Here is a 20,002-nt window from a genome sequence, read left to right as displayed (position 1 = left end):
TTGATTTTGATACTTAATATATACTGCCGATTTCATCTTGTATTGACAAATGTATAATTACGCCTGGTATATAAACCGAGAACCGAAAACTGAAGGTAGTACAGATTTGGTTCGGTTCGTTTGGACAGTTGCATGCAACTTTCATTCAACTCTATGGTCTATGTCTCTCTCTCCTTCACTAAGTAAACTTCAAGAGCCAGACCGCCTCTTCTTAGAAAAAGTCGAACACAATCCGAAACCAAAATACATTTGAGACGACAATAAACCCGAGAATGTTCTTCAGTTTGAGATCACACAACCATACAAGCCAATATGTTTCTATAGAAGAACAAGTTTCTTGCTTAGAATCATGTCGTCAGTAGTGAAATCCGCCTCTTTTCTGAAAGTTCCACGACCGAAGTCAAGGTTTCCATCCAAGAACATGCTTTGCTTTCTCCACCGAGGCAAAGAAATGCTGCAAGATCATACATGAGCAAAAACCACATCTTTTTTAAGAATTTGATTATGTGATGTTGTGCAGCGTGAATCATTTGAATGTTTGGAGGTATTACCTGGTCACGGAAAGGGAAAGCCTTCTTCTTCCCAAAGTCGAACTCTTTAGGTTGTAATGAACAATCTCTGGCTCTGGAAACCCACCAGCCTAATAAGAGTTTAAAAACATTAAACAAGTTTACATCACTTTCAACTAAGTTACTCAAGCATTAATGATCCAAAAAAGACTCAAGTGTATGTACCTTTGCGCAAGCTCTTGCTAAGCCATCAAAGGTGACGTACTTCTCTCCTGAGATGTTGAATATCTCTCTGCTGGCTTTCTCGTTACCAAGCACGGCCAGAAAGGCTGTTGCCAAGTCCTGAAAATTTACAGAATCATTTATTTGATGTTATAAATCATTACGCTCTTGAAGCATGATAAGAGATTTAGGAGGTAGCCTTGTGGTTCTGACCAAACCGCACAAGCGAGAGATTTACTCATATTTTCAAGGAAAGTTACAGGGTCAAATGTTTTCTTAGAAGAGGTTACAGTAGAAGATGGTTTATAAGGAAGATCTACACTGGAGTCTACTATGCTAGACCAAGGTTTCTCACTATTCGCTGGTTGCCTGGGAAGAAGATTTCACAGATACTGAGCTTTGTTTGGTTCTCCTCAGAGGTGAAGTCTTCTTAGCTTCTGGTTCATTGTTCAAAGATGACTTGCCATATTTCTTGGGATAGCACTACCGTTTCTGCCCTCACTCATCTTCTCTTTCTTAGTTGCATCAGTGTTTGCATTTACAGAAGAATCATACTCTTCTTTGGAGGAAGCTTTTCCATCATCCAAGTTAGGTATACTCTCTTCTCTCTCTCTTTCTCTCGTTATAAACATTAATATAAAACCGGAGGATGATAATCTTGATAATGTGTGTATATTAGGTTTATGGGATCAGCACTTGTGGTTATTGGGCTATATGGCGTTTTGTGGGGGAAAGACAGAGAGATGAATGAGAATCAAGACCAAGAAGATAACCAAAAGAAGGTGAAACAACAACACACAGTCAAAAGTGATTTTAAAGATGATATCGAGTCGAGATTGCCGGTGGGAGAAGAAGGAGGAGTTTCAACTTCAGGTTGTGGCAACGGTGCCACAAGACTTGTATCGCCTTAAAAATTTGATGCTTCTTCATCACATAAATATGAGCTATGAGTGTTATGAAATTTCTTGCTAGTCAACTAAGATACCCATATTTCCCGACCGTTTAATATTTGTAATACCATTTTGAGGCCAGTGATGAAGTGTTAAAATGTAGGTTATTCGAGTGTTCATCCCATGGAACACTACAACTGTTAATTCTGATCACTCTATAGTTTTTATTACTAGGGGCATAGGTACGTTGATGATCCGTTATGTAGTTTTGTGTATGTGATTTATATTTTTAATCTTTGTTTTCTCTGTGTTTTCTATAATGGGAATGAATGGAACATTGAAAGTCACACAGCTTGATTAAGTTGATATAAAAATGACTGGCTAATTCATATGTGTTAGTATTTTCATATCTTATCTTCGTAATGATTTGATCTGACCATTAACTTTATCAGCGCCTTTCATGTTCAAAAATTGAGTTCTATGGGATTGGTTTGTGTTTACTTAGTTACTGTAGTATATAAATCAAATAGTGTATATATAAAGTTATAAAATTTGGATTTTAAAATTTAACAGTTTATACAAACATTAAATTAAATTATTTTACTTATTTTACCCAAATTTAATTTATTTATTTTTTGAACAAACCCAAATTTAATTTAAAAATATAAAATTGTAATAAACTGTTTTTAAAATTAATAACTCTATAAATTTATAAAATTATATAGTTACAAATTCTTTTAATATATTATTGTGTAAGTTTAAATTTAGTTAAGCTGTTGGCTATGCTTATCCCAGTTTTTATTTGGTTTTAAATTACACCGTCTGTTACAATGGAACTGTTTCAAATCCATAATTTTCATGGTGAAATTTGTGGGCTGCATCTGAAAACACTAAATGGGCTATGATGTCACTTGGTTGTAGAGGATCTTTAGTACCAAATGAATTTTAAGGTTTCAGTGGGTTATATGGAGCCTTATTAATAATATTCATTTAAAACTAAAGGGTTTACTTACATTTATAATAAATTAGCCAAAATGCATGTATACATGACTTCAATGTTTCTATGTAAACATGAAATGATGCATTTAGTTTTAAACATTTTGTCAACGCTGCCTTTATTATATAAAATCTTAGTCACTATCTTTTTGGTGGGAGGTATTTTGCCGAAAATAAAAGGGAAAAACCAAAGTTCAAAATAGGTAAAAACATAAGAATTTAGAAAACTTAAATGTATGAACATTGCTGAAACTATCACTTAGGGGTGTTTGCGGCTATTATCTTTGCTTCACCGCCTCTGATTTCTATCTTCGCCGCTGGAAACGTGTTGCTTGCAGAAGCTGTAGCTTCTCGACCTTCCCCTCCAATAACTGGAGCTTTGAAGCTGCTGCTACTCTGAAACAAAGTTGTATATGTGTCAATTTAAATTTGTCGGAAGAAAATATTTTGGAAAAAACAAGTATTCAACCTCGGTGTCACTCAGGCCCGGCTTAAAATGTATGTGGGCCCTGTGCCATACAATAAAATTTACCTGTGTAAATACATGATTTTAAAGAACTCAAAAAAATAGGGCCCTAAAAAAGTAAAACTCAACAAATCAGGGCCCTAAAACAGGTAAAATTCAAAAAATAAAAGCCTTAAAACAGGTAAAAAATTCTAATGAAAATAAAAGGGCCCAGTGCATTTGCACCTTCAGCACCACCCCAAAGCCGGCACTGGTGTCACTGACTGCAGACCCAGACACGGTGGTTTGGGACAAAATTGTATGGAGTGGCACGTATCTGAAAAAAAAGTATTCCTTGGCAGCAAGCTTTTAAATACATCTTGGTAGTTTTTGCCCTCCACCGTCATTTATCTATAGTACGTTTGTGAAACAATTAGTGCTTGTTACAGTTCTAAACATGGGTCAAATGAAGTGTAAAACCAAAAGATTAACTCCCTCAAGAGCCAGAGCAGCAGCATCTTGCTTAGTGAGCTTGGTCATCTCCCTGTTGAAGACCACATATGTCACTATCGTTGCCGTAGTTGCAAGTATAGTTCGACATGATACTTGTAAAAAAAGTTTGAAAAATGTTAATATATATCCCAAAAAAACGTGTTCCCCTATTTTATGGGTGAGGATGTTAACTTTTTACCTGATCACAACTGTAACGTTGGGAGAAACATATTTGTTACAACAGAGAGAAGTGCCAAATTTTTCCAACTTCCTGCTGCATCCGACGTATAAGACAACGACCAGCCTTTGTAGGAGGCTATAAACAGATGAACATCTTTCAACTTCAAAACCTATCAACTTTGACGATGGAACCGGGACGGTAGTGATCCATCCGTCCGTAACGATGGATCAGTGGATCACAGATCTCTGCGTAAGCAGGAAGACGAGTAAACCAAAACATTTTTTAAAAATTCAATTAGATAGAGTGAGATGGAATGGAATCCTTTATATACTAAAACACAAGTCACATGATCAATCAAATTCTGACACATGGCTTGTGCTTCAATATAATTTTAAAATAAAAAATAAATGCATCAGTAATACAGTTAAGATTTCTTCGATGAAGAATGAAGTTGCATTGTTAAGTCTAAACCGTTCCTTGATCAAAGCCACGATCCCAACAGTTTCCACAAATATTTTATTTTCTTTTGTGCATGGAACTTTTAATCATTTCAATAAATATTTTCTTTTACAAACCGGTCTCCGTTCTGATGGTTTCTTCATATCATCTTTCGTTTTCTGTGAAACTTTTATAATTCATTGCATAGATTCATTTGTACGACGGGTTTTTACGAAATGGCAAAATCTGAGTAAATAAAAACATTAAGAGATCCATCTTTGTATTATTCAGTTTTTGAAACTATTTTATTTGCTGCAGACGTGTATGAGAAATCAAAGGTACAAGAAGAAAAGAAGATATGACGAATGTAGTAGAGAGAACTGCAAAACGTTTGACCATTCAAAATTCAGGTAAACAATATTTTTATTTACTATTTAGTCTTTACAATTTAAAGAAATTAATTGTCTAATTTTTTTCTGTAATTAATTTTGGAATTTCTCAAGTTTGGTTACTGAAATTTGTTTTTTTTTTAACAAAACAAATTCCCATGCGTAGCATGGGGTCAATACTAGTATATAATATATAATACTTGATACAGTGAAAATAAAAATACCTTTTCATCGAGGAAAAGAAGAGTGATTCCCATTTCTTGATATTACGGGATCACAAAAGTGGAGGAGGCGACCAACAATGAATTGGGAAGTGCGGCCAAGTCGGACGGCTGATTGGGCGACAACAACATCATAAGAAGACATTTTGAAAGAATCTTCTAGGTTTTCGAGTGAAGATAAACTGAGAAAAGGAGTTTGTGGGGGTGTGATTCCAGACCCTAGCCTCTCTTATTTATAGGGTTTGAGGTGTTTACCGGTTTTAACAGGCATAAAGCTTCTATTGTAAATGTAGGGAGACGAAGAGTTGGTGAGCTTTAATGATTTCAATGTGAACTGAAGATCCATTGTATATATTAAAAAAGAAACATTGAACGAAGGGTATGCAAGAGACGAAGTTGAAGAGATATGGGAGGTCAAAAGTTGACAGATAAGTTTTTTTAACAACAGCAGAGACGGCGATGTTGTATCGTGGAAGATGGAGACGATTTTCAACCTAATTAAGTAACACATTAAAGGCAGAGTTTAGATTTCTTTGGAGGTTCAAACTTCAAACGACATCATTACTAAGTAGGCTTGCCAATGGGCTTCAAAATTATTGGATTCGTTTATGATTTTGTATCATATGATATATATATCAAGATAATCAAACCAAATGACAAATGATATAATGAAACCAAAAGATAAAAAATTACGTGGACAAAAAGAACGTCGGTTACGCAATATTTATTGTTTAAATGAGGTCCACAAAAAAATACCTACTGACGTGGATAGGTTTAGGAGAGAGAAAAACTCTCATACTATAATGTAGATTCTCAATCTTCACGCGTTCCCATTAATTATTGGTATTATTTTTGTCTTTCTTCAAAGTCAAAACAAAATAAATCAAATTAGGTTCCGTTTCATCGCTGGATTAATGTGCATGTTTCTTTCATCACCTTCTATGTCTCCACGTAGGTCTCTGACCACATGAATCTCGCAATATAATTTTTGGTAGCATATTTAAGATACTCGACTGTTTGATTTTGGATTAGATGATAAGATCCATTATAAATAAATAAAATAAGATAAAATCGTTGACCATTTTACCAAAATAAAATCGTTAACCAAAAAGTTAATATATTTTTGACACAACAAAATCGCAAAAAAAGATAAAGCAATTATAGCGAAACTATATGTTTTGTTTTAATTGTAGTCTTAGGTCCGTGCACAAATTAAAAAAAAATATTTAATTATAGAATAACATTTAATTATAGAACAATACTTATTTTGAAATAATTTGTTTTCTAGTATAAACTGAAATGAAGGGAGCATCACTTATCAAAATCGATTCAACTTCCATCCCAAGATGAACATCTTCTATACTATTATTTGCGAAGTAAATTTTCAGAATCGAGCTCTCACGTTAAAAGTTAGACTGATTAATATTGTTGTTACCCTTAATAAAATTATATATATAATAATTTAATTAAAAATAAATTTTATATTAATAATATTAAATTTCTGAAAAGATAATTCTCATATATTTTGTTGTTATCTTGAAATAATATTTTATATTTCTAAAAATAAGATAATACTTATATATTGTGTTGTTATCTTTAAATATTATTTTTATTATAAAACTAATATATACAAATATATAATTAAATATTGATGAAGAAAAAACATTTGTATAAAAATATAGTCTAAAACATTTCTAATATATAAGTGTTTTGAAAAATTCAATACAATAATTAGTATATATATTTTGATGAAATTTTATGTCATATATAAATTATTTTATGTTTGGTATAAACTTGTTAAGAATATAAATAATAATTTAACATATTGTTTTTGAATTAACAAAATATAAAATAATAAATATCTATAAGAATTATGTCTGCATGTGCGGGCAAGACACCTAGTCTATATTAATATAGAAAATAGCAATAAAGAAGCTTTCGAATACAATATTTTATTATAATTTTTTTTTTATAAACTCTATGGGCTGATCTGGTCAGTCTTACAAGGAAGAAACCATATGACCAATGATTTTTTCCATGGCCACCAAAACCTTTGTCTCTATGTTTTTCTCGATCATCGGATTGATATTATAACCGGGCAGATTAAAATCTGTCTTACAGATTACATCTTCACTGGAAATATTATCCATGAGTGTGATGATCTCAGCATACCGTCCACTGTTAAAGAGAGATAAAGCATCCGTCAACGATGAGTTCAGAAAAGCGTAAGCGTCAACACACTTTTGTATAACGGGTCTCTGGTCTCCAGCATTTAAAAGGAACGTGCTGATGAAGAAATATGTGTCGTCCGATATTCTTTGAGCTTCTGTCACTGTCACATTCAAGAGATCTTTCATGCTTGGGGAAGTAGCTTTGGCAAGGATCCCATTGCAGAACTTGATGTCTATTGTCTGTTTGCAGATTTCGTTGACTGTTTGTTGAGTGTTCGCTTCTGCGACGGAGCAAACGAGTGTTGTCGCCAAAACTATCAAAAGAATGCGATACATTTTCATTCGTTTTTTTTTTTGGTTTGTGAGATTATGAGTCCTTGGTGGTTTGAGAATGATTCCGATGATATCTTTTATATCAATAAATTAGTTAAAAAGTCAAAAGATCTTAATAAATTAGTTAAAAGTCAAAAGATCTTTTATGAGTGCATATCTCTATTTTTATGGGTGCAAATCCATACACATTAAAAAATCTATAAATTAATAAAGTTAAGACTATAATATTTTTTTAATTAAATCTATACTATTATTTAGTAAATAAATTTTTGGAGTCTACCTCTCACGTTAAAAGTTAAAGTAGTTAATATCGTTTATAACCTTAATGAATAAAATGTATAAATAAATTAAAAAATAAAAACGAAATTTTAATTTATTTGATTAGATAATTCATTAAAAAGATCTTTTATGGGTGCATATCTCTATTTTTATGGGTGCAAATCCATACACATTAAAAAATCTATAAATTAATAAAGTTAAGACTATAATGTTTATTAATTAAATTTATTAATATTGATTTTTTTTCTAAAAAATCTATTTTAAAATAGATCTTTCTAAAATAAAAAATATTTGATTTTAGTGCATGTACGTTAATTAATATTTTAAAATTCATTATCCGTATTGTTTTACTATATTAGTTGTTGTATATAAACTATGTTTTATAAAATTTAAATATACTTTTAGATATAATTTTTACTAAATATCATCAAAATATATTGAATATTAAGAAAAATATAAAGATATTTCATTATGAATATAAACAAACAATATAATAGTTATTTGCACTATATAAAATATTTATACATATAAATTATTAGTCATAATTTTAATGGACCCATATATTCACATATAATTTTATAAAAATTATTATCATATTATCTTATCGATTGTGTCATATTTTGAATCGGTTCGACTTAAAACCACAAAATATTTATGATGTTTATTAATACACAAAAATTAATTTATAGAGTTTCTACTTATTAACTAATTTTTGTGTGATCATTTTATATTCTTAATTATTTGTTGTTGTGTCATTTTTCAAAAGTGATTGCATGATTGATCACCTTTTCTGTGAAATTACAGCAATACGTATCATGCCAGAAAAAAAGGAAAATTGGAAAAATACATTTATATGATAGTAAAATTTGAAAATTACACTAAGCTTTTATTTTTGAAAACTACACCTATTCATATGTGAAATTATTAAATTGTCCAAGTTTAGTGTTTATAGTATCTAATATCAAATTTAATATATTGATTTAGAACATAAATACTTGTTTAGAAAAATGAAAACCAAATTACCAACAACGTTATAACCTTTAAAAATATAAAAACTGTTGATGACTTTACGAAAACAACTAAATAAAGTTTCTTTGATCCAATGGTTTGACTAAGAGTTTATGTTTCTATACCCAGAGATTTAGGTTTCAAATTCCGAATAAGACGAAATTATGTAAATTAATAGAGAAATGGTTTACAATGTGGTCTATGGCATGGTGTAAGGAGCACCGTCAATGGTGGATCCTATAAGACAGTTCAGATGATACAGTTAAACATAATTTTTCATTATCGCTTGTAGAATCGTCTGTAATATTTCTAATAGTTTGTAATAACATAAGATCCAATTTTAAAAAGAAAACTAAATCATCTCCTATCCTAAACTGGGTTTTTATTTCTTGTTTCATATAGAGCATACATACACGAAACAATCCAAACAAATTGCTATAATTTTATTTAATAAAAAACAAAAATCCAGTAAGAAAAATATAATCAATGAGTGTGTTAATATAGTTCTCTTATCTTTGTTACATTTTAAACTGAAAATATATGCTAGATATTTTCTTGGCATGGAGCACCGAACACAGAAAAACTCGTATAGATAATTTGATGTAGCTTTTCCATTTCAAAAATGTTTAAATTGTCAGTATTTATGATGATGTGAAAAGGTTGGACACCAAAATAAACAAGAGATTCGATCTTTTTTTTTCGCTGTGAAAACACCAAATGGTAACAACTTCAATAATAAATCTCAACAAAGATTCAAAATAAAAATAATGGAAACTAATTGAGTTTTTTTAATTTATAATAATTTGATAATAATTAAAATTTTAAGTTAGTTACTACAATTTGTATTTTTTTTTATCAAATTGGGATAAAAATATCTTTACAGACAAGAAACCTGATCGGTGTAAACACAAAGATTGCGATTTTAAACGTTATTAAGAGATTTGTACAACTGATACAACGGTTCGAAACTTATACGTTTGCGGGATACTTATGAGTTATGACTGGTTAATTACCCAATACATCAGTAGCTAAATAATAAATTAACAATATTAACATTTTAAATAATTATAAAATAATAAATATCATGTTACTAAATAAATATAAAAATTATATTTATCAAATTATATAGTTAATTTTTAAAAAAATTGTGAAAAATATTTTTTTTTTTAATTTTTAATCTAAATGAAAATATAATATATGTTTTAGTATTTCAGATTATTTCAATTTTAAAATTTAATTGAACATTTTATTATTATATTTACATAGTTTTTTGTGAAAAAATTACCCTCCTGCAACCGCAAACATTAGCTGAAACTAAATTTTGGATTTAAAAGATTCAAAACAGTTTGAATCAGTTTATGACATTTTCTGTGATTGTTATAAGATACTAACAACAATTAATAACTGTAAAAATTGTGTTTACAGTTGATAGTGGAAAAACCCTCAAAGTTAGTTTTCTAAAAAAACAAAAAAAAGATATGTATTATTCAAAAACATGTATTTACCCGTATATGAAGACAATGACTGAATTTTCATTTGAAAAATACCCTATTTAGATTTTGAAATCAAAACACGTATTTCCATCCCAAGATGAACATGTATGTTAGTATAGAGAATTGCAATAAAGAAGCTTCTGAATAGAATATTTTGATTATAGTATACTCTTAATTGCGTGTTGTGTCATTTTTCAAAAGTGATTGCATGATTTATCACCTTTTCTGTAAAATGACAGAAATATTTACCATAACAGAAGAAAATCCAGTCAATGTCTTGATATATGATAAACAACACACAAAAGAATACCAACTGAAGAAGATTTTGTTTGACTACGTAGATGATTGCAGACTGAAGTTTAAAGTCTTATAAATGGAATCTCAATTGTGTAAGCTTTCACTGATTGTTTACCTACAGAGGTATGGACCTCTAAAAGATAAAATAAAAAATGGATTATTCGAGTAAGGATAAAGGAGTAAAAGGTAAAGAGAAAAAAATCTAAATACTATTTTTTTTTAAATAGTCAAAAATATAATAAAAACATTTATACGCAATGGTAAATAGTCTTAGATGAAAATTTCTATGCATTTAAAATTTATAACTTATAACTGATACTGTTTGGCACGATTATTATTTATTGAAAGTGTAGAGAAAATAAAACTATGTTTTTAGTGGATGTATTAAATCTGAAATTTAGAGTAATTATATTAAAGTGACTAGTCGTATGTGATTTATTTTTTTTAAACTATGTGTTTATTGAATTTGTGATTTTATAATACCTTTTACATATTGGATTATACGTGATTTTTTATATTTTATAGTGTTATTGTAGAGTTATTAACTATAAATTAATAAATATAAATTAAAATAACATCGTTAAAATTAATAAATTAAGAAACACTAAAAATTAATAAATTTCTCTGGTTCCAAATTCGGTCGATTCAAAATCTAACATAAATTGATAAATAATAAGATAATAGTTTTTTATAAAATCGTATGTAATATATGATCTTATTAAAATTATAAATTAATATTTTGTATGTGTATACATTTTATATAAGTACAAACAAACCATTATATTGTATGTTTCACATTCACAACGAAATTATATTTCTATTTTTAACACTTAATAATTCGTGAGTATATTCAATCTGAGACTTAGAGTGATTTGTATTAAACCTATGAATCTTAAGTTATTCAGTTATATATATTTTTTAAAAACTATGTGTTATGGAATCTATGAATTTAAAATTGGGAAAATTACATGTTTACCACTTTTATGGTATCACTTTTCATTTTTACCACTATTAAGGAGACATTTTCAAAAATATTTTCTTCATTAAGTGACAAAAGACTTTTATGTGTTTGTTATTTATATATATAATAAAATATTATTTAAATTAAAAAAAAAAAAAAAAGTAAAATTTTTTTTTATGTTTTCTAATTATACTTTTTCAAATTCGAACTTTTTTATAATTTTTTTTTGAATTTTTTTTTCAAATTTCTTTTTGAAAAACGAAAATTATGCTTGAAACTATTTTTTAAAAAATATATATTTTTAAGTATTTATTTATATATTTATTAGAATCCTAAATTTCACATTCCAAAAACCCTACCCCGCCCTCAACTCTAAACCCTAAGTCTATATTAGTTAACTGTAAGGGTATAATTATAATTTACCCTTCATTAAAAGTGAGGGTAAAAGTTGTTAGTGTAAAGATGAAAAGTAGTACTATGAATGTGCTATTTGTGGTAATTTTCCTTAATTCTATTTCTTATAATTATTACCAAAACGATTTTCAAAATTTTCTACAATTTTAAAAACTTAGAAATTTTTAATTGTAGTATCATTAGTTTCTTTTATATATCTACAAATTTTAGAAATATTGTTTAGTTTCACTTTTTTATAATTATACAGTTTTATATCAAAATACTTTTTCTTAATTTTATACAAGTTGATTAAATATATTTTAACCAAAAGAAATATATAAAAATCTATCAAGATTATAATTTTAAATATGTACATATCTATTCTTAAATATAATTTAAAATAGAGAATTTGTTTTTATTTTAATTTTATGTTTAATTAAATAAAGGTTTACACTAATATATTTGTAAGAAAATAATAAACTTTAAAATATTAACAAAATTCAATCAATAAATATAATTTAAATATAATTTGTTATTGATGTACATGATGAAAGAAAACACCTAATTGACTAAAAATAGTGAGATGAAAACATGTTATTGGATATTAATTGTGATATTCTCCCTCATGACTTCTCTTTTTAGTATGATGATGATATCAAATTTTGATTTTGATACTTAATATATACTGCTGATTTTCTTGTATTGACAAATGTGTAATTACGCCTGGTATATAAACCGAGAACCAAAAACTGAAGGTAGTCCAGATTTGGTTCGGTTCGTTTGGACAGTTGCATGCAACTTTCATTCAACTCTATGGTCTATGTCTCTCTCTCCTTCACTAAGTAAACTTCAAGAGCCAGACCGCCTCTTCTTAGAAGAAGTCGAACACAATCCGAAACCAAAATACATTTGAGGCGACAATAAACTTGAGAATGTTCTTCAGTGTGAGATCACACAACCATACAAATCAATATGTTTCTATTGAAGAACAAGTTTCTTGCTTAGAATCATGTCGTCAGTGGTGAAATCCGCCTCTTTTCTGAAAGTTCCACGACCGAAATCAAGGTTGTATGAGTCAGTGAGACCCTCCACCAAGTCGAACTCTGGTTTCCATCCAAGCACATGCTTTGCTTTCTCTACCGAGGCAAAGAAATGCTGCAAGATCATACATAAACAAAAACGTCAACTTTCAAAGAATTTCATCCTTTGACGTTTTGTGTAGTTTGAATCATTTGAATGTTTGGAGGTTTAACCTGGTCACGGAAAGGGAACGCTTTCTTCTTCCCAAAGTCGAACTCTTTAGGGTTGTAGTGAACAATCTCTGGCTCTGGAAACCCACCAGCCTGACAAGAGTTTAAAACATTACAAGTTTACATCACTTGCAACTAAGTTACTCAAGCAATGATCCAAAAAAGACTCAAGTGTATGTACCTTTGCGCAAGCTCTTGCTAAGCCATCAAAGGTGACGTACTTCTCTCCCGAGATGTTGAATATCTCTCTGCTGGCTTTCTCGTTACCAAGCACGGCCAGAAAGGCTGTTGCCAAGTCCTGAAAATTTACATAAATCATTTATTTGTTGTTATAAATCATTACACTCTTGAAGCATGATAAGAGAGTTATGAGGTAGGTGTGTGTGACCTTAACGTGACCGAGCTGTGAGATCTGGATTCCAGAGTTTGGAACTGGGATAGGGCGGCCAGCTTTGAGACGGTGGAAGAACCATTCTTCCACAGGGTTGTAGTTCAATGGACCGTAGATATAGACAGGGCGTATGGAAGTCCAGTTTACACCTTTTGATTGCAGTAAGCTCTCAGTCTCCAGCTTCCCCTTGTGCCTGCTCTTTGGGTCAACTGCATCCACCTGCATCAGTTATGTCCCAAATAAAAAGGTGATTACATATTAACAAAGAGAGATTACTAAAAGTTCAAGAGTAAGAGTAGTTTACATACCTCACAGTGTGGCAAGACATCAGATTTCAAGTAAACACCAGCTGAAGAACAGTAGATGTACCTATCAAAATTAACCAAACATTACAATTATGAAAGGATTTTTTTTTTAAAAGCTAGCAAATATTCATGTGGTATATAACTAACTGTTCTAGTTTAGGAAGTGCATCTAATATGGGCTCAACTTCTTCAGCCTCCCTCCCTGAGATTAAAAAAGAAGGTACAATGTATCAAATGTATAAAGAGACTGTAACAACAAATTAGACAACATGTTACCGTTGATATCATAAACAACATCAAAGCCTTCAGCTGAAAGACTTGACTTCACAAAGTCATAGTCCTTTCTGTCTCCTTTCAAGTGAAGAATCTAGCAAAAAAAAAACATTCATTCTAATAATTGTTCATCAAGTTCCTCTATGTTCTTTCACAAGGAATGTAATAATACCTTGGAAGAAAAGTCAGCAAAGTCTTGGTCAGATTCGCCAGGGAGTTGTTTGGCAATAGGAGATTTACCTCTTGTGAACAATGTAACCTGTAACAGCAACCATTGGTCAATGAGTCAATGAGAGAAGGAAACTAAAAGACAGTTTGATTGGTTAGGGAAGAGAAATGAAGAAGAACCTGATGTCCTTCTTTGACAAGGAGCCTGGACAAGAAGATACCGATGAATCGAGTGCCACCCATTATAAGAATCTTCTTTTCGCTGGAGGCTGATACATAGAGTGCTCCTTTTGGCTGTTGAACCTTCCTCTTGTACTGCAGTTTCAACAACAAAGAAAAATCTGTAAGAAAATCTAAGGCTACTGATGAATCTGAAGCTAGAGCTTCACATCAACAAGGATAATCTTGAGGATGTATTCAGACATATCAAAGCCAAAACACACACCAGAAATATTCACAATTATTACTAAGAAGCTCATAAGCTTTACTTTTCTTTTTTTTTTTGAGCAACCTCATAAGCTTTACTCAAATACAAAAGTACAATTATTACAAGAACCACACTATTACTTTTAGAGACACATTCATTAATCTTGAAACAATGATCCGTTGCTCAAGAAGTCAAACAAGATGAACATAAACGGATACATTGTGTAATGTTATTAAACATGTAAATAAACTGAAAAGAAAAAAATACAGATTTTAGAAACAGAGTTTGATTTAAAAAAAAACATCTGAAAGTTGATCAGAGAGAGAGAGAGAGAGAGAAAAGACCTGGACTTGTAAGTGGAGCTTAGCGCCATTAAAGTCAGAGACAGAAGAAGTAAGGAGAGATAAAGAAGGCTGGCTCTGTTGCATCATCATCATCTTCGCCATAATTGTTAGTTCACTCTCTCAGCAAACTGAAGAACAGGTCTTATTTGAAGTATGTGAATGGTTCGTGAGGCCCATCATCTTATTGCTTCTGATCATTAAATCTTTATTATCTTTTGGATAAGACAATGATCTCAACCTCTCGCTGTTTCATGGTCACATATTAATATCCATTGTCGTCCTCTTCTTTCATAAACACACTCATCTTAGATAGCGGATGATTCCGACCGCAAGTGTTAAGTTTTTGTGGTGAAAGTGTAATTAAACTTTTTTATATTAGGCCTAATGGGCCTTAGATGAGATACACTTGGGCCTCTGGGCTTATTTAGAATTTTCAAGATTTTACAAAAAAGAAGAAGAAATCACGCACGCGCAAGAGAGTTTGAAGATCTGGTACTGAAGAAAAACTTTCTCGGAAAATTCTATATTTCTCGGAAGGAAGGAAGATCGGTATTTTCCATATCGGAAAGGTGCTTTGTCTTCTCTGCTGATCCCTTGCGAAAGATGGATCCTAGCCAGGTGAACTTAGCGCCTCTACGCCTCTTTTTTCATTTCGATTCATGTTAATTTATGAGTTCGATTGCCTATCGGATTCTTAATTAACCTCGATTAGTTCGATCTGATCGTTATTTGGTTAGATTTGTGTTCTTCGTTTTCGTCTCCTGAGAAGTCTTGAGCTAAGTAGACTTGCTAGGTTAAGAATCGTTTCTAATCTCGAATTGTTCACTTTCTTGCGACAATGCGTAGCGAGATTAAATGTTTATTAGCGTTATAACAGTGCAAATTACTTTAGAATTTCTAAAGATTTGATTGTTGTTTTCAATGCAGCCACCTGTTGAAAACTATGCGAACCCAAATACATGTCTCTTCCATGTTCTCTTCAAGGTATGAGCTCAGAGTTTTTATAAGTGTATGGTTAGATAGTGGACAATGGTAACAAGTTTTTGATTTTGATTTTGGGCTAGGGTGCTGCGTTGGCGTTTTATATTCTATCCGCTCTCTTCTTCAACAGCTTTGTCATCATCTTTGTCGTGTCTGTTCTTCTTGCTGCACTTGACTTCTGGGTGGTTAAGAATGTGAGTGGCCGTATACTTGTTGGTCTCAGGTGGTGGAACGAGATCAATGACTTGGGCGAAAGTGTCTGGAAATTTGAGTCTCTTGACCAGGAGGTTAGCCACTTCTTTTTCTTTTGCCTCATGTTTTTACTTTATTCAGTAGGCTATAAGGTTGTGGTTTTTACCTTTCTTGGATTTTTTTAATAGTCATTTATATCGTTTGTTTATTATATGTATTAGTCCTTGGCTCGGATGAACAAGAAAGACTCGTGGCTTTTCTGGTGGACGCTTTACCTTGCAGTGAGTAGTTCCTATCTAAAACTACAGTTTGTAGCGTATGCTTATCACTTACACCTGTTTGCAATGCACCTGAAACTTTAGCGGAGGAGTAGGAAGCAAATGTGTTGCAACGGTGATACATATGAATTTCAGAGCTTTGTCTTTTAGTATCCCACATTGACCATATTACAAGATTGAGACCTATCCATGAGATTGTAGCTATGTGTTTAATGTCTAACGGAAACATTACAAACTTGTGAATGTATAATGCTATCTTTTATGTATTTGCCGCTAAATCTTCTTCTTATCTTTTCCTTTCTTTAGGCAGCTGCGTGGTTGATCCTTGGGGTGTTTTCGTTGATAAGGTTTCAGGCCGACTATCTGCTTGTCGTTGGCGTTTGCTTGTCCCTCAACGCGGCTAATATCATCGGCTTCACAAAGTGCAAGAAAGGTATGATCCATTACAGTATAGCCCTGACTTTATTAAGATCCATAGAGCATTATGTTCTAGATTTGTGTAAACAATAAGAACGTATGCATGTACATACTCTAAACCGATATACACACTCTTCGTTGGCAGATGCAAAGAAACAGTTTCAGCAGTTTGCTTCACAGACTATCGCATCAAGGTTCCAATCCACGGTACAATCTGCCTTCACCCTTGTTTGAAAAAAGCAAAGGTTTTAGTGAGAGCAAAGAAAGACAGTGTACAAAGAAGATTGTCGCCATAAGCGACACCATGTTTTTTTTGGACTGATTGTTTTTTCCACTATATATATTAAGGGATTTAAGAAAGTTTTTTCCACTATATATATTAAGGGATTTAAGAAAGAAGTTTATTATATTCGTCTTTTTAACATGTACTACACATTTTCAACTTACCCTATGTTCCTATGCGTATGTTTAAACCCAAACGAAATCTTCAAGATCCTCGTCTGAATTCGGTTGAGCTGCTACAAAAAAAAAGGAAGGTTCACATAAATTGGTGAAAAGCCTTACTAAAAAGAAAGTAAAGTTGGGCCTTAAAGTCTTATCAGCCCAGAATCACATATTCACAAAGCCCAAGTTAACAATTTTTTTTTTTTTTAAGCTTTTAAAAATGATTTGATTCCCGAAATCAAACTACAAAGCCCTAGAAAAAGCAAACTCCATTGATCCTTCTCCCTCCACACACACACAGAGAACGTATACATCTCATTCTTCCCGCCAATATCTCTTGAACACTCGCAATCCATGTCTTCGCTGCGTCGCCAATCTCCTATGGTATCGTATCCAACGAACCAGAGGAAGAAAGCTCCTTCCAACAGTAATCCCCTGAACCGTCTCCCTTCTTTCCTAAAACCCGGCGCCGCTGTGGAGATCAGCACCAACGAGGAAGGTTTCCGCGGAGCGTGGTTCATGGGGAAGGTGGTCACCGTCCCATCCCCAGATAAGGATCCCCTCAACTGCCAGGTGGAGTACGCGACGATCTCTGAGTTAGACGGGAGTAAACCGCTCAAGGAGTTCGTCCGTGTGGATCACCTTCGTCCTGCGCTTCCGCCGATGTCTGAGATGGAGAAGAAGAGAGATATCTTGGCTGGGGAAGATGTCGACGCGTTTTACAAAGACGTTTGGTGGGAAGGAACGGTTACTGAGGTTCGCGGTGGTGATGGGAAGTTCAGTGTTTACTTCAGAGGCTCCCAGGAGCTTATTCAGTTTCGCAGAGATGAGTTAAGGTTTCATCGGGAGTGGATTAACGACACGTGGCAGCCTCCCCTAGATGAAGCTGAGGAGGAGGAGGAGGAATCAGAGGAAGACGAAGTAGATGACTACACAGAAGAGGTAAAATACTTAAACAATTCTTTACTTCTTTGTCAATGTTCTAAAAATCGCTAGACTGTGGTTAGCGTATAGAGGATGAGGATTATTGTTTAGGCGCGGTTATGTGCATAGAAGATTATTGTTTAAGCGCGTTTATGTGCATAGATTATTATTGTTTAGGCGGGAACCTAGGCTAATTTTTGTTTAGGCGCGGTTATATGCATAGAAGATTATTGTTTAGGCGGGAACCTAGGCTAATTTTTGTTTAGGTGCGGTTATATGCATATAAGATTATTGTTTAGGCGGGAACCTAGGCTAATTTTTCGAACGCCTGGGTCTGAATAAATTGTTCCGTTCATATCTGATTTGCCGACTACGTGGTCGCGGCTGGACCAATTTTTAGAATACTCTTTTCTTGTAGAGCAATAGAATCCACATTAATCGTTACAGTTATAATACTTGCAGTACCTTGTACCGCAAGTGAATCTGGAAACTACCAGAGCCGTTGCGAAAGAGATGTTTTCCATTGGCACAGTTGTTGAGGTAAGCAGCGACGAGGAAGGTTTCGTCGGGTGTTGGTTTGCAGCGAAAGTCGTTGAACGCATTGGCGATGACGAGTACCGGGTCGAGTACAAAGACTTGAGGGAAGGAAACGGCGTCGAGCCTTTGAAAGAAGTAGCCGACTTTCTGCACATAAGGCCGCCGCCACCGAGTGACGAGGATATAGACTTTGCTGTTGGGGACAAGATTGACGCTTTTTACAACGACGGGTGGTGGGTGGGTGAGGTTATAGAGAGTATGAAGGATGGAAGTGTTGGTATCTTTTTCAGGGAGTCGGCAGAGAAGATGCGGTTTGGAAGGCATGGTCTTCGTCTGCATAAGGACTGGGTTAACGGGAACTGGGAGCTGCCGTTGAAAAGAGGAGAGGTGAAGAGAGCTAAGGTAGTGTTAGATTTCTATATTGATCAATCTTCTAGAAATGTTTTAAGTTTTTTTTTTAATTTGGATCTGCAGAAAGTTCCATTTGAACGGAACGTGAGACGTAAAAAAGCAATCGACAAGCAATATTTCAACATCGGAACTCCAGTGGAAGTTAGCAGTATCGAAGAAGGGTTTGAAGATTCTTGGTTTCTTGCAAAACTTATCGAGTACAGAGGAACGGACAAGTGCCTTGTGGAGTATGATAAGCTGAAAGCTGAAGATGGGAAAGAGCCCTTGAGCGAAGAGGTTAATGAATTTCAGATAAGGCCTCAGCCACCAGAGATGGTCATGGTTAATCCGTTCGAGAAGCTTGACAAAGTTAACGCTTTGTATAATGATGGATGGTGGATCGGGGTGGTTAAAAAGGTTCTTGCAAAGTCGAGCTACCTGGTTCATTTCTCGAAAACTGATGAGATGCTGAAGTTTCATCATTCTCAACTAAGGCTGCATCAGGATTGGAGTGATGGCAAGTGGATAACATCTTCTAAGGTATGCTTCTAAAACTTAGATGTTTGCTCCATTATTAGAAAGAAAAAGACAGTCAGCATTGGTCCTGGTTGTTGACCTGTAACGGTCATGTATTAATCATATGCTTTTACTGATGGGGTTTCTCCCATTAACCATGTCTTTCAGTCTCAGACGGTGTAATTAGGCTGGAGAAGGCGTCAGGATTTTGGGATCTCAAGTTTTGTTAATTGGGAGGTATTTGAAGCTTGTAGTCTTAATCCTGATGTTCCCTAGCTATTTTTAGACAATTTCAGTTATGAAGATTAACTAAAAGACAAAAGAGTTCATATTTTATTGATTTCACCATGAGATACCATTACGCATAAAAGTTTCATGTAAAGCTCTGATTACTTGCCTAGTTGACTACCTTATTGTGAAGTGAACTTACAAATATATATTCTTGAA

The 20,002-nt window shown here is 32.8% G+C and overlaps 3 protein-coding genes and 1 long non-coding RNA gene across 6 annotated transcripts; 2 read left to right on the top strand and 2 right to left on the bottom strand.

Moving 5' to 3' along the window:
- Window positions 1-115: 115 nt before the first annotated feature.
- Window positions 116-15,178, bottom strand: LOC106346279 (chloroplast stem-loop binding protein of 41 kDa b, chloroplastic). 2 transcript variants are annotated; one of them, XM_013785559.3, is made up of 10 exons: window positions 14,877-15,134; window positions 14,286-14,420; window positions 14,110-14,196; window positions 13,941-14,031; window positions 13,812-13,866; window positions 13,668-13,728; window positions 13,357-13,578; window positions 735-851; window positions 552-640; window positions 116-454 (listed from the first exon to the last, which is right to left on the bottom strand). In XM_013785559.3, the coding sequence occupies exons 1-10, from the start codon at window positions 14,976-14,978 to the stop codon at window positions 319-321; spliced, it is 1,095 nt and encodes a 364-aa protein (XP_013641013.2). In that variant the 5' UTR covers window positions 14,979-15,134; the 3' UTR covers window positions 116-318. The 2 variants fall into 2 exon arrangements, with proteins under 2 accessions (XP_013641013.2, XP_013641012.1); XM_013785558.3 differs by lacking the exons at window positions 116-454; window positions 552-640; window positions 735-851 and adding exons at window positions 12,562-12,873; window positions 12,972-13,061; window positions 13,150-13,266 and having other exon boundaries at window positions 14,877-15,178.
- LOC106346281 lies at window positions 2,711-5,459 on the bottom strand. Of its 2 annotated transcripts, XR_007340165.1 has the most exons (5): window positions 4,787-5,459; window positions 3,555-3,980; window positions 3,309-3,473; window positions 3,087-3,126; window positions 2,711-3,013 (listed from the first exon to the last, which is right to left on the bottom strand). It is a non-coding gene; the product is annotated as an uncharacterized LOC106346281 (long non-coding RNA). The 2 variants fall into 2 exon arrangements; XR_001270456.3 differs by having other exon boundaries at window positions 3,309-3,980; window positions 4,787-5,457.
- On the top strand, window positions 15,174-17,143 carry LOC106346280 (Golgi apparatus membrane protein-like protein ECHIDNA). The gene is made up of 6 exons (XM_013785561.3): window positions 15,174-15,494; window positions 15,804-15,860; window positions 15,941-16,144; window positions 16,271-16,330; window positions 16,634-16,760; window positions 16,890-17,143. The coding sequence occupies exons 1-6, from the start codon at window positions 15,480-15,482 to the stop codon at window positions 16,976-16,978; spliced, it is 552 nt and encodes a 183-aa protein (XP_013641015.1). The 5' UTR covers window positions 15,174-15,479; the 3' UTR covers window positions 16,979-17,143.
- Window positions 17,144-17,422: 279 nt separating this feature from the next.
- LOC106346282 (protein AGENET DOMAIN (AGD)-CONTAINING P1) lies at window positions 17,423-19,990 on the top strand. The gene is made up of 4 exons (XM_013785562.3): window positions 17,423-18,130; window positions 18,575-19,051; window positions 19,124-19,579; window positions 19,724-19,990. The coding sequence occupies exons 1-4, from the start codon at window positions 17,543-17,545 to the stop codon at window positions 19,736-19,738; spliced, it is 1,536 nt and encodes a 511-aa protein (XP_013641016.2). The 5' UTR covers window positions 17,423-17,542; the 3' UTR covers window positions 19,739-19,990.
- The last annotated feature ends 12 nt before the right edge of the window (window positions 19,991-20,002 follow it).

This window comes from Brassica napus, chromosome A6 (assembly GCF_020379485.1).
Source record: "Brassica napus cultivar Da-Ae chromosome A6, Da-Ae, whole genome shotgun sequence".
NCBI classification, from domain to species: domain Eukaryota; kingdom Viridiplantae; phylum Streptophyta; class Magnoliopsida; order Brassicales; family Brassicaceae; genus Brassica; species Brassica napus.
This window is presented reverse-complemented; position numbering and strand designations above follow the sequence as displayed.